General features: G+C 37.9%; 1 protein-coding gene across 1 annotated transcript in view; it reads right to left on the bottom strand.

The window, feature by feature from the left end:
• Window positions 1-13,803, bottom strand: part of LOC124795177 (nuclear pore complex protein Nup205-like) — a 295,244-nt gene extending 281,441 nt beyond the window's left edge. The window contains exon 1 of the mRNA XM_047259077.1: window positions 13,704-13,803. Coding sequence (XP_047115033.1) covers window positions 13,704-13,716 — 13 coding nt within the window. The 5' untranslated portion in view covers window positions 13,717-13,803. The remainder of the gene's footprint in view (window positions 1-13,703) is intronic.
• Window positions 13,804-14,315: the final 512 nt, after the last annotated feature.

The following is a 14,315-nucleotide window of genomic DNA, read 5'->3' as shown; positions in this document are numbered from 1 at the left end:
GAAAGAGTGCATTTAATGACTTCTAATAACTCTTAAACAAAATTTCAAATGTCTATGGGTGACTAAACCGAAACTAATAAAATCAACATAATTAGGGTTTTGCATCTTCAACCATAAAGATTTTACATGCTTAACCTCAAATGTTTAACACACTAAATTCATTTGCAACTAATAACAACACACCAGAAGCCATTTTATACATGGGAGTTCAAGAATCAAAATGGATGGGGGTCACTGTAGTAATGTAATTCAGTAACGCTTCGTAATTTCAATCTTAACCACTTGTTAATTGAAGAATGCACCAACTTGGTCTAATCCTAATTTGTTTTGATGACATACAAAACAAAAACATGAATGAAACACTGAAGGAATTAAATACAAAATATGTAATTTATTGCAAGAATGAAATTTTCACTCTGCAGCAGTGTGTGCACTGATGGCAGATTAAAACTGTGTGCCAAATGAGACTTGACTCGGGACCTTTGCCTTTCGCAGGCTAGTGTTCTACCATCTGAGCTATGCAAGTACGACCTACGATCTGCCAGGAAGTTTCATATAAGCACACATTACGTTGCAGAGTGAAAATTTCATCCTGGAAACACCCCCCAGGCTGTAGCTAAGCCATGTCTCCACAATATCCTTTCTTCCAGGGGTGCTAGTTCTGGAAGGCCTGTAGAAGAGCTTCTGTGAAGTCTGCAAAGTAGGAGACAAGGTACTGTCGGAATTAAAGCTGTGAGTATGGGTCGTGGACCAGCCCCCAGGCTGTGGCTAAGCTATATCTCTGCAATATTCTTTCTTCCATGCCTGCTAGTTCTGCAAGGTCTATAGGAGAGCAGCTGTGAATTTTGGACAGTAGGGGACGAGGTACTGGCAGAATTAAAGCTGTAAGGACAGGTAATTTATAGGTTTGCGCATGCTTTGGATAGAATGAATGCAGAAACTCTTCAAAGGCGCTAGAGAAAACTGTACTCATATGACGGGCTTTAGGAAGATAATCCCAAATTTTGAAAACTTTACACAAAAGGTAAAAAGAATTCCAGATCTGAAACCATGGGCAAAATGGATGAATGGGTTGCTGCAGACGATTTGCAAGAAACCACAGACCAAGAAATTGCATAAACAGTGTTACAGTCACATGCAGACGCAATGGGAGGCCCCGAAGTAGATTTCGTGGCTGATATGGTGACAGCTGACACTGGTTTTTTGGCACTCAAGGTAAACCTGAATTACAAATTTATTATGTTTCAAGAACCTACTGGGTGCAATATAACACAAATTACAGTACATGTGTTATTGCTATTTGAGATTGTCCTACAATCTGTTGAACAATGCATTGAATCATCTTCGCTAACCTCATTCTAATGAAAAGATGGCGTGGCACTGTTGCTCAGAAACATTTGGAGGGATGCAAGAAACATACAAAAATTACGGAGTTTTCTGAATGAGTGATTCATATGTTACAAACTCACAAGTACAGTACACTGTACACTGATTTACTATAATCCTAATAGAAGTATTTGAATTTGACCTTCTCAACCTTTCAAAACTACATATCATAATTACAATACAAAGCACTTTAGTAGATGTTGACAGCTAAAATGAAAAAAATGTTATCCAAAACAGCCCCCCCCCCCCCCCACACACACACACACACACACACACACACACACACACACACACACACACCCCTCCAACAGGTGGGTTAACCAGAGAAGCACAGTATATCAGAAGTGGCACGCATTTTAAAAATAGGCCACATTATGATTATGTTGATAAGAATTTCTGGATATCAGCCAATGAATTGACAGAGCTTGACATTCATAAACAGCTATTTATACAATGTGTGTACAACTCTTTAACAAATTAACTGAGATCTGTCAAGTTCTCAGTTCCCAAAATCAACATAATTTTATGTAAAGAGATAAACATAAACACAAACACAAGTGTAACACATGAAATTAATAACGATTACTAGCTAAAAGCAGACTTAGAAAAAATTAAAACTACATGCACATAAAAGAATATTCTATATAATGGAAGGAAACATTCCACGTGGGAAAAATTATATATAAAAAAAACAAAAACAAAGATGAGGTGACTTACCGAACAAAAGCGCTGGCAGGTCGATAGACACACAAACAAACACAAAAACACACACACAAAATTCAAGCTTTCGCAACAAACTGTTGCCTCATCAGGAAAGAGGGAAGGAGAGGGGAAGACGAAAGGAAGTGGGTTTTAAGGGAGAGGGTAAGGAGTCATTCCAATCCCGGGAGCGGAAAGACTTACCTTAGGGGGAAAAAAGGACAGGTATACACTCGCACACACGCACATATCCATCCACACATACACATGTCTGTGTATGTCTGCTTGTGTCTGTGTATGTGTGGATGGATATGTGCGTGTGTGCGAGTGTATACCTGTCCTTTTTTCCCCCTAAGGTAAGTCTTTCCGCTCCCGGGATTGGAATGACTCCTTACCCTCTCCCTTAAAACCCACTTCCTTTCGTCTTCCCCTCTCCTTCCCTCTTTCCTGATGAGGCAACAGTTTGTTGCGAAAGCTTGAATTTTGTGTGTGTGTTTTTGTGTTTGTTTGTGTGTCTATCGACCTGCCAGCGCTTTTGTTCGGTAAGTCACCTCATCTTTGTTTTTGTTTTTTTTATATAAAAGAATATTCTCTAAGACTAAAATACATGATTTCCCATGCATACCGGGAAACTTAACCTGAGGTGAAGTGTCCATAAAGAAAACAACACACACAAAAAATTCTCTAAATTCTGAAAACTGTACAAACTAATTTTTGAGCAGGTATTACAAAAGTTGCCACTACAACAGAAGCAGCAGCTGCTGAGGAAAATAAATGGTTATTAGAAAGTTCTCCCAGAATAAATTACCTCACTTCTTTACAAAAACACTGAACTAATTCAGAAGTCCCTCATTACACATTTAAAGATATTCGGGAGGTAACACTTGATGTAAAAATCATTTAATGACAAAATGATATATATATATTGCAAAGAGAATAAGTAATGTAGTATGGGACATCATAAAACAAGAAATCAGACACCAGAAAAGGCAGACATGAACACAATAAATAAAAATCAAAGACACAATTAGATTAATTGGAAAGTTCCAAGAACTAGTACATTTTGTAAATGATTATTTTTTGGGTATTGCAAAGAAGTGCAATAAAATTTCCCTAATAAGATGTGCGTAGCACCCAAAATAAACTATATGGTCAGCACAATGATAATGTTTGCACAACAAAAATTAACAAACAAGAAATTATCCTGTGCCGGTCTCTGCTATGAAAGCATACATGGTCAGTATACATACTTGATTAACAAATATAATAAACGAGTCTTTTAGTTCACGTATCAAAGCAGCGCATTTAAAGAATTCACAAGCTGTACCTCTACAAAAGGATGGTAATTGCCACTCCAAACAATACGAGACAGAAGAGTGCAGAGTTGTCTACAACTCAGGTGCAACATAAAGTCTCTCTCTCTCTCTCTCTCTCTCTCTCTCTCTCTCTCGACCTTACATCACAAAAAAAGTTTCCAAGTGGATATCCACCGCCCAAATGTGATTATAAACAGACAAAGCCCCTCAGCAGTGTACAAGACAGTAGCTCAGGAAAGTGTTACAGTGAGTGCTCAGGACTCACATATAATCACCACCAAGTAGAGCCAAACTGGACATTATACAAGTCATATTAGTCATAGTTCACTGCATATAGGACTATACCAAGGTTTGAAGACAGGTCAGTGAAAATGAACACTGATCTATATTGCCACACACAATTTTCATACTCCAGCTAAGTAATGTGAAACTTCTATTAATACATCATTGTAAACTGTTGCTAATCTGTGACACCACACGTTTGTGCCACAGCTGTTGCCTACCACCACTTGCACCCTGTGACAACCCTGTATAGTCCACGCCAGATACATCTTCGTGGTACGGAGTTCTCTTCCTGCCACAGAAGTATGTTTAATATCAGGTTGTAGCAACCTTAAGGTAATTTTCTCTCTTCAGAATTAACTCTATCAATGCAGGTCCCACCGTTAGTGAATCACTTGATACCACTTTTTGTTGATGTTTGTGTAATTCTTGGCTTTTTCTGGGATGCTACTTTTCATTGTATTAATTCATTATTTCTATTTCTTTATCCTACTGGATAGTTATGGAAATATTCAGTATGCTATGTGCACGCCAAAAAAACTAGTGACCCAGGTAGTTTTAATCTCAACATAAAACAAAATCCGATAAAAATGTTATTAATGTCAATAGAAATTATATTTCACTTTAACAAATGAAACCCTATTTTTCTAATGTACTAAATTAATGCCACAGAATCAATCAATGTAGCTTCTTTCAAAAATCATCTAACACATGGGGTGGTCTTTGGCTGTAAGTTGATTCAATGTGAACAGTCTGTTTTTTCTCTCTGAGTGAGTCTGTGTTAAGTTATGGTTACGACACCAGCCCACTTAGTTTCTCTTCGGATGATGAGGAGACTGAAAGAAAGGATGATGAGAAAGTAAATTATTCAGATAGTTCAAGGAGATGAAAATTTAATTGTGATGGGTGATTGGAATTTGATGGCAGGAAAAGAAAGAGAAAGAAAAATACCAGAATAACATGGACTGGGGGAAATGAATGTAAGTAGAAGCCACCTAGCAGAAATTTACACAGAGTATAACTTAATCATTGCTAACATTTCTTTTAAGAATCAGGGAAGGAAGTTATATGCGTGGAAGAAACCTAGGGACACTGGAAGGTTTCAGATTCATTATATGAAGGAAAAACAGAGTTTTCGAAACCAGATTTTAAACAAACATTTTCAGGGGCACATGTGAACACTGCCAAAGGTATAGTTGAAGCATCAGAGGTTGATGGGAATTTTTAAGTGAGAATTAAATAACAATTCACTGAAAATGGCAAAAGAAATACAACACAACATACGGGTAGCTACTGTATGAGAACTATAACTTGGCATGCGGGCCCCCTAGTCCCAAATCAGAAACTATCGGCAGCAGTTGGGAGATTTTGTGGCGTGGCGATTTCTACATGTCGCCAACTGTGCAGTGTACACTGCATATATGGTCTGCTATGTTGCCTGGTATGTCGGTATCTCAGCTGTGCTGTTGCCATCAGTGTGTAGTAGCTGCATTTTCACTGTTTCGAAAATGAGTGATGATCCAGTTGCTGGCCCATCGTGGGAGTTACCGTCGACTACAGTTCGGAAAAAGAATTCGGTTATAAGGAGCGCTTGTCGTAAAATAATGATGAAGTAGTGAAGTTCTGTGATGAAAAAAAAAAATAAAATAAAAATAAAAATCAAAAATCACTGTAAATGTCTTTATTTAAATGTCAGTACGAATAGCGATCTCAATTTCAATAGCATAAAGTATTTAACTGACGATTAACTCTGTCCTACACACAGCTGCTTTTGTGGAAGTTTAAGAAACACTATTATGTTGCCTGCACTGTGCGCTTGCAGTACACAGAGGCATCCCCGCCTCCCCCCTCAGGAGCCCTAGTGCTTACTCCCAACTCCCCTTGCTGGTAGATGCCAAGTAATAGTTCATGTATAGTAGCAGATATGAGATAACAAAGGCAGTGAGTGTATATATAATATATGAGTAACTTCGTTTAATATTTATTATTACACATACTTCTTCATTACTACTAAAAGCGAAATGGCAGCTCTACCTCTGAATTCAGGTTTTCACTTAAGGCAGCTTTGTCAGGATATGTGCATGTAAACAGTAGTAAGTGTCAAAAAGATGCTGCCTGTAGTGGAAATGTATGCTGTGTTCATGCCAGGAAAGTGGTTTTCAGGGACAATTTGTACAAATCCAAGAATTATGTCGATAACTATGACTCAAAGATGCTAAATATGTTTCTGGACCGAAAGGCACTTCAAAAGTTGTTGCTAATCAAGTAAATGTGAATAATTATTCAAGCAAGTAAACAATGTTGTGTCCCTGACCATACTTTACATGAATTCATCTGACAGTGCGATGGCAAAAATGTTATGGGACATACTTTCATTGTTTACGTGCTGTAGCAATGCAACATTTAATTACTTTGATACTGTGTTGGATAAAAGATTAATTTTTGACGTCATTATACTTTATTACTGCAAAATCAGTACTGGAAATCTTAGTATCATACACTAAAACAATTTGTGCCTTTTAAATTCATATTTTTGAGAGGTTTCACAGTAATGTTTCATTAACTTGCCCAGCAAGAAAACAATGGTAACTTAATGCTAACCCGCAATATGTGCACTCAGTTTGCAGGTAAACAATGTAAAGTACCCATTGACATATTTTTAAGAATAAAATTTTGGACAGAATTTACAATTTTAAAAATATGTCATTACTCGAGAAATATTTGAAAATAATGACTTACCTGAATAAAAAGTCACAATGGATTAACTTGAAATATCTACAAAATTTTATTGAAACTTTAATGTGAATTTTCTCAAACCAACCAATCTGACCCTTAGCATTGTTTACAGCCAAGGTGTTCAATTTGACAGAACACTGAAAGATCTAAGTTGAAACAAGGTCCCAGGGGTAAACAACTTTTGCTCATTATTACCGAGACCCTTGGGAGAGCCAGCCATGGCAAAACTATTCCACTTTATGATCTAGGTATATGACGCAGGCGAAAAGTCCTCAGACCTCGAGAAGAATGTAATAAACTTGAGTCTAAGTAAGGCAGGTGCTGATATCACTCAACCACAACATCACTGCACCTGAGAGTACGGGCACTTCAGTCGGCTCCTTGTAAGTTTTTATCATGTTATTTCACAAGAACAAACTGAAACACTTGCTAGTATATGCACAACTGTCTTGAAGTCTTTCACAGTGAACTGTATTTTGCTTAGTCATAACTATACTTCTTTACCGTAACATCGTCATGTGTTTCTAATACTGGCCACACAAGGTCGAGTGCACTAATATTGTAGTTCGGTGGGAGGTGTGAGTATTACTGAACTGTCAGTTTAATAAGCCATAATTGCTAAATACTGACAAATTATTTACAGAAGAATGAAAAACTGGCAGAAGCTAACCTTGGGGAATATTCGTCCGAATTAAGGAGAAATTTAGGAACACACAAGGTAGGTTTGACCCAAAATTTAAAGCTTTTGAAAATTCTGACTGGTATACACTCTCTGGAATTCTAATGGTGTCAAAATCAAAATACAAGGAGTGATAGGTTATCTAAAACTGGTAAAGCAGTTATATGAGTTAAAGGACATTAAAGGGAGCCATTAGTTGAGAAGGTAGTGAAATCTGTAGCCTTAACCTGATGTTATTCGATCTGCACTCAGAAAGCTGTGAGCGAAAACAAACAGAAATGAGGGAAAACAAACAGAAATTTGGAAATAGAATTAAAAGTTGAGCTTTACTGACACCACTGTGATTCTATTTGAGACAGCAATTTACTCTGAAGAACAGACGAATGGAAACGAAATGTGAATGTGGTTAGAGTTGGTCACCTGATAACAAGTATCTTTAACTGACATCACTCTGGTGACTTGCGTGTCAATGAAGATGAAATAATGATAACACAACACCCAGCCTCTGACCTGGTCGAGAATCGAATTCGAGCCCCTTACGTGGCATTCTGCCGTTGCATGCTCATTTATGGAGGCAGGCAGCTGAATGGAATACACAATATCTTAAAAATATATTATACAATGAATTTCAACACAAGTAAAGCAAAAGTAATGGAAAGTAGCCAAATTAAATTGAGCAATGCTGAGGGAAAAGGATCAGGAAATGGGACACTAAAAGTAATTGATGACTTTTACTATTTGGAAACCAAAATAACTGACAGTGGCAGTAGTAGAGAGCATATAAAATGCTGACCGGTAATAGCATGAAAAGTATTTCAGGAAAACACAAATTTGTTAACATCAAATATAAATTTCAAAGTTGGCAAGTTTTTTCTGACCACATTTGTCTGGAGTGTAGTGTAGTTGCAAACCACTGATGACAAACAGTTGCAGCAATTAGCCAGAGATGAAGAAGCTTGCACAAGATAGGAGCGTGGAGAGTTGCAACAAATAAATTTTCAGACCAAAGGTGACAATGATGACAGTTGTACAACGTAAAAGATGCTTTTGTTAAAAGGGCACGAACTTTTTTAAATTTATTTATTTGCAGTTGGTGTGCATTCTACACAACCAGCACTGTATTATATAAGACCCTGAAGATTAAGACAAATTTGTTTTAAAATATGCAGAGGAAAGAGAAAATGGTAATGATAATATCAACACAGCATGGTAAAATACAACTGTTACAAATCTTTTAAAATATTTGACGCGGGGGGGGGGGGGGGGGGGGGGGGGGGGGAGGAGATGACCAGTACACTACAATAATTTCTTCTGAAGTGATATTGTATCTATCTTCTGGTTGTATGACAGCTTCCACGAGATGATGCAGTATGTCAATAGAGCACAATCCCCTGGCAGAGCATGGTACAGAAGCTCTCCACAGGAGCAGACACTATCAGATGTGAAGGTTATAGTCTCTTAAAAAGAGTATTTTCCAAGTTCTCACATTTTCTACTGTAACAACAGTCATATGAATGGTATCACTTACACAAACAGAATATGTGATTTAAAAAATTTTATAATGTCAAGTTAGCGTTTATCCTACAGAGGTGACGCGGTAATTTCATAAGCGCATCACTAGGACAGATTTTAGTAGTCGAGTATCTCATTTCCAACTGATAAACAACTCTTCTTTCCATGCATTATATAATATCCCTTTACATTCAGTGATAAGGTCGGATGCACTGAAATCGGTAGGGGTAACTGCCCATCAGGCACTGCATCTTTCGGGACGAAATCCACATGTTCATTTTGCAGGAAGCCTCGTTATGGTGGTATCCAGAGTAAGTTGAGTGGTGTTCCACACTGCTCGAGCTAAAGCACCACCTGCTTTACATTTAAAATGCTGGCAGGTTGAGTAATACTTTTGAGAGGTATGAGGGGTGAAGAGAGGGGGTGGAAGGTTCTCAGTATTTTCACCCGTTTCATAGGGTCCTTCACAAGTGCCTCTCCTGTATCAACATCCTCACCTCATAAACATACTTCTACCAAACGTACTCTATTGTTAGCGAATATTCAGGCTTAACCAGAGGATCTGTTGCATATACACTTCTCGGGTTTGCCACTGGAGCTGGTTTACACTGAGCAAATTTCACAATATTTCATTCATACAACTAGTTGACATCTTCAGGTGGTGCTAACTGCTGTCATCACTGCTACAAGACATGACTGGTGCATCCTGTGGCAATGACTACAGCAACTGCCACCACCTGAAGGTGTCAAACAGTGGTATCAATGAAATATTGTGGAACTTGCACAATGTTGTCCAGCAGCAAACCTGAAAAGTGTATTTGTACTTGATTATTTGTTAGATATCTCCGTTTCCCTTACAGTTTTGATTCTTTAGTGCCATATTAGTGTCTTAAGATGTCCTATCATACTGTTTCTACTTCTTGTCAGTGTTTTCTACATGTTCCTCTCCTCACCAATTCTGTGGGGAGCGCAAATGCTTTGATTCTCTCAATTTCCAGTTTTCCAAGAGTCCATGACTCACATCCGAACAACGCTGTGCTCCAAACAAACTTTTCCAGAAATTTCTTCCTAAACATTTGATGAGTCAGATATGATCAAATTCTAGGCCTGATGAACTTCAGAGCTTGGATGATGTCCGCTACCTCTGAAGTAAACATGGAAACATTCTGAGAAATGCTGTATGGTTGTTCTGTACTTAGATAATGACAAAAGTTGCCACTATCTATTTACTTTTGAAGTTATTTTTGATCGAGCAGTGAATAGCATAAATGTATCTGGCCACTACATTCGCACAGTTGTTGTGAGTATGATATCAATGTTAGGAGTTTCAGATACGGGATGCAGGTGTATTTTACGCAGAGAAAGTAGCCGGAAAAAATGTACATTAATGTGTGGGTTTGTCTAGCGAACTGGGTAGTAGGAAACATTCATGTTAAGTAACGATTACTTTTCAGCAAAGCACTTTTTGTTGCAACAGAGAAATTGTGATTGTTTAAAAGAACTCCCTGTACATTAGTGTTCTTTCTGAACAAGATGAGACTCCCGACTTCAGCTTTTCTGCATTAAGGAACTAGCATTCAACACGAACAGGCACTTCTCATGATTCAAAGAGCAAAACAATGGTTTGTGTTGGAGACTTAATGCCAAAACATTCCAATGCAGTGGCGCTGTATTTCATCTAATTTTCTGAATGCCAACTTTATGGCATAATGGTAAAAAGCCACACTATAACTGAGGTCACACTAGCGTCTGACACAGTGCAATTATTGTTTTGGGATTTGTGCCCCACCAACAAACAGTCCAATGTATGGGGGAACATTGAAAATTTGATTTAGCCTCAGAAGGTGTCAAATTTGGGCATATTCAGTAGGCTTTTAGTCTTAAATTGGTCCCGAGAATCAAGTAGTCAAGAGTTGCTGGTTTTATGTGGTCTCCAAACTTCATGAATGGAGGAAGATGCTGTACATGCTTCCAAGTAAACAGCAACAAGTGGGACTAGAAAGATGACCTTGCTAGACCAGTTTTTAATAGTGTGGTAGTACAATCTAACATATAACAGATAGTACGGAGAGTAGTGGTCATTGAATAGAAGTATATACCATCAGCATGTTCTAACAGTTTAACAGCTGGGGACAGGGAAGTTTCAGTATCAATTCTATATAGTATACAATACTGAGGTGAGGACCACACCTTAAGGGAGACTTGCAGTGTTCAATATTTGCCCGCTATATCTTTGTTCAACTAAGTGTATGCCTCACAGAGGCGAAGCAACCCAAATACACCTGTGAGGAAGGTAACAAATTCTGTGCAAATGTAGCTTATATATTAACAAAGCTATTCATTCATTATAATAGCCAGCAGAGATATAGAAGAATATTGTAGTGAGGAATCTGCACTGGCCAGAATGATCCAAAATGTCAGTTGTTAATATTGCAATTATTAATTTTAGGTTCTGCTCCCATTTTCTGAAGCCGTTTTTGGATGTATGACAGTAAGTAATTATTTGTGGTCTCCAAACTTCATGTCTAGTTGTGATTTAACCTTTTTTTCTTTCTTTTTTTTTCCAGTTTTGCTCATGCATGAAGTTAGAATAACTGGCCTCTAGCACTTGGAGCAACTGAGCTCATTTTCCTTGATTCAGTGCCCATTTGGCACATAGATTCATGTAACTCATGTTGTTGGGAGTAATTCCTGGGGTCAAATTCCATTAAGGATGCTACTATCTAAACTGTAAAGAGCGGTCATCGAGAACCAAATGTTGTGAATCGCAGAGGCAATTTTAAACGTTTTCTGACTGTCAACTAAAGGTTTCTCAAGTAACATGGGCACATATAAAGTGATCCTGCAGTGTGAGAACCAATAAAACTGAGGGTTAAGAAAAGGCAACAATCCTTGCTCTTAGTTTTTTATGGGAATACATACACCTCTGCCTTGTGATTCACAGTAAAATTGTATGAGAAATATTCAACCAATAAAACTGACGCAAACACTACATATTGTCACAGCACACCTTTTCAACTCAGGCTCACCATTGATCAAATAAACTGCCCAGCCTCCCTGGAGTACCACCTGCTCTGGGCAGTTCCTTTCCATCTCCTAAACTGAACGTATCGCACCTAACAACAATTTTAATTATGCATAAAGTTTGGTCTGAACATCAATATCTGCAAAGCCACCAACTGCCTTGAACTTTACTCGGAAATTAAATTTTTGTGTCATGATATCTTTCAAGCTGTTTATCACCGGTCCTCTTAAATAAAGATCAAACCTTAATCGTCAAATTATGGTGAGACTAGATTATGTAATCTCAACACTGCTTCTGTCAGATAATGAACCTTAATTATCACATCAAGTAATGATGTTATCTACTCAAGAAACTATGATCTGATGAAATCAAATTGAAATAATATGTAAACAATGTTGATTTTTTTCATATAGAACGGATGAGGAGTGAGAAGCTGACTCCTTCAGTCACTTGCTCATTCAGATTTAGCGTGTACAATACCAAATTATTTACTTGTATATACTGAATACAGAGGGGGGGAAAAAGACAAATAAACAAACTTGAAACCACACATCAAAATAGCTATTTTGTATACCTTTCTACACATATCAGTGTGACCCAACTTCAATGGTGTTAAACTGTAAAAAAAAATCACCTGAGCATCCAAATTCATAGTCACAAAAGAATATTGAAACATTGACATATCTTCTACGTTCGAGTAGATAGGACCTTGTAACTACATGTAGCACACAGTGTTAAGTGCACTATATCATCTCCATCACATGCACACAGAAATAACAGGCAAGGAATGGTGGATGAGAAACATATACCCTGATACGATAAACACAATACAGATTGTCCCTTTTGCAGTGGATGCTAGGACCATAAACACAAAATTGCCATTTAGCTTGTGGACTGCTGCAGATAAGAGAGGGTGGGCAGTTATAAGGAAAAAAGGCTCTGCCCTTTTTTTCGCACAGCATGTAGCACACTGGAATAAACATTAGATTCACAGTGTCAACAACGATGCTGCGGTGTGTTGTATTGTTTAATACTTGAAAGACGGCAATAGGTAGACACATCCTGTACTGGCCCAAAATCATCCAACATCCACGAATTCTTTCACTCCCAGAAAAGGACCAAATTATACTCAGCATAAGGCACTGTTTGTTAACAACAATGACAATTTCAGTTCTCTATCATCACATAATCACAGCTCTGGATCGCATCTTCACTATATCGATTGAATTCAGCTTATATCAGGAGTCTCCAAAGGTGTGAAAACAAAAGTGTTACAAATTTCAGGAACTCATTAACTGCAAAGGTAACTGTCAACAAAAAGACACCCTTTGCATACAGCACCAATAACAATAAATGCAAAAACAAAATAAGAAAGAGCCCTACAACGTGTAACACTGCTCGCATGGCTGGCAGTACTAATAATTGCAGATATGTATAAAACTTCATATTTTTCACAGGACAGTAGACATTTGCTTTAAGTTTTACATTCAAAGAATTCAACTCATTCAACAGGTGGACACTATCACTGCAAGAATGATGATGATTTGCTGGGAATGACAGTCAGGGGAAAATGCTGTCTTGACAGTAAAAATGTTTCAAATTGCTCTATAGTTTTCTTTTAGTTATTTACATCTGTCAACTTGCACATAAGGCCACTAGTTTTAATATGAGCACCGGAAATGTGAATCATTGCCGCTGTCGGTTCTGTAATAAATCTGAAATACGGCAAACAGCTGTTCACCAATAAAGTCAATATAACGGCGATCATGATTATTAATGGCATGGCCGGTCAACAGCCCTGATATATTTTTTCCCCCAGTTGTAAGAGAGCTATAGATATCTTTTCTGCTGGTCTGAACTATTTGTTGAGGGCAGAATGTTAGGATGAGCAACACATACTGTGATGTAAAGGAAATTTGGAAGGATTCGTTTATGCCATGATTTCTCTTACGAACGTGAATGACAACACACGACACAACTCGTCAAATAACATCAAAGTCAGAGCAACAGCCAACTTAATTACAACAATTATCTTCAGAACATCACTGTTGTTACGCTTTGTAATTACCTCTATCCATCATTAAGCGTTATACTAAAGAAACAGTTAGCAAAAATCTTCCCACACTAAACTCACTATTTCAAACAGAAACCACACACACCTAAGATACTATTTTACAAACAATGACAGGGCGGGAAAACAGTACTGCCAACTGTATAAACTAAAAAGCAGCTGGAGAAGCTGCGTACCAACCTAGAAGGTTCGAATCTATGGAGATTCCCTAAAGCCTGCCGGATTTTCCCCGGAGCAGGAATTTTACCCCATGCGAACATGACGCAGTGTTTTGCGTCGGCAAGGACACAAAACCTAAATACGTTGGGCTATTGGGTTTTCCCAGAAAATGAAACCGGAGTGCATTAGCTATTCAGTCTACATGCTGCCTGAGAAGAGTGTTCAAAGGAAGTGTTATTACTTTAACCAAAGTCCCAATATACTCACAAGTTGTCACTGTACAGTACAGATGTATCGCGTGAAAGAAAAGAAAACTCCAGGGTTTCCTAATAGATATACTTATAATGGGCAATGATGGATATGATTATTTGCTCCAGTATTACGCGAAGCTGTATGTCTTTGACACTGCGTACAATAACACTTCATCTTCCTCAATACAGAAGATCACTT

This window comes from Schistocerca piceifrons, chromosome 4, assembly GCF_021461385.2.
Source record: "Schistocerca piceifrons isolate TAMUIC-IGC-003096 chromosome 4, iqSchPice1.1, whole genome shotgun sequence".
NCBI lineage: Eukaryota > Metazoa > Arthropoda > Insecta > Orthoptera > Acrididae > Schistocerca > Schistocerca piceifrons.
This window is presented reverse-complemented; position numbering and strand designations above follow the sequence as displayed.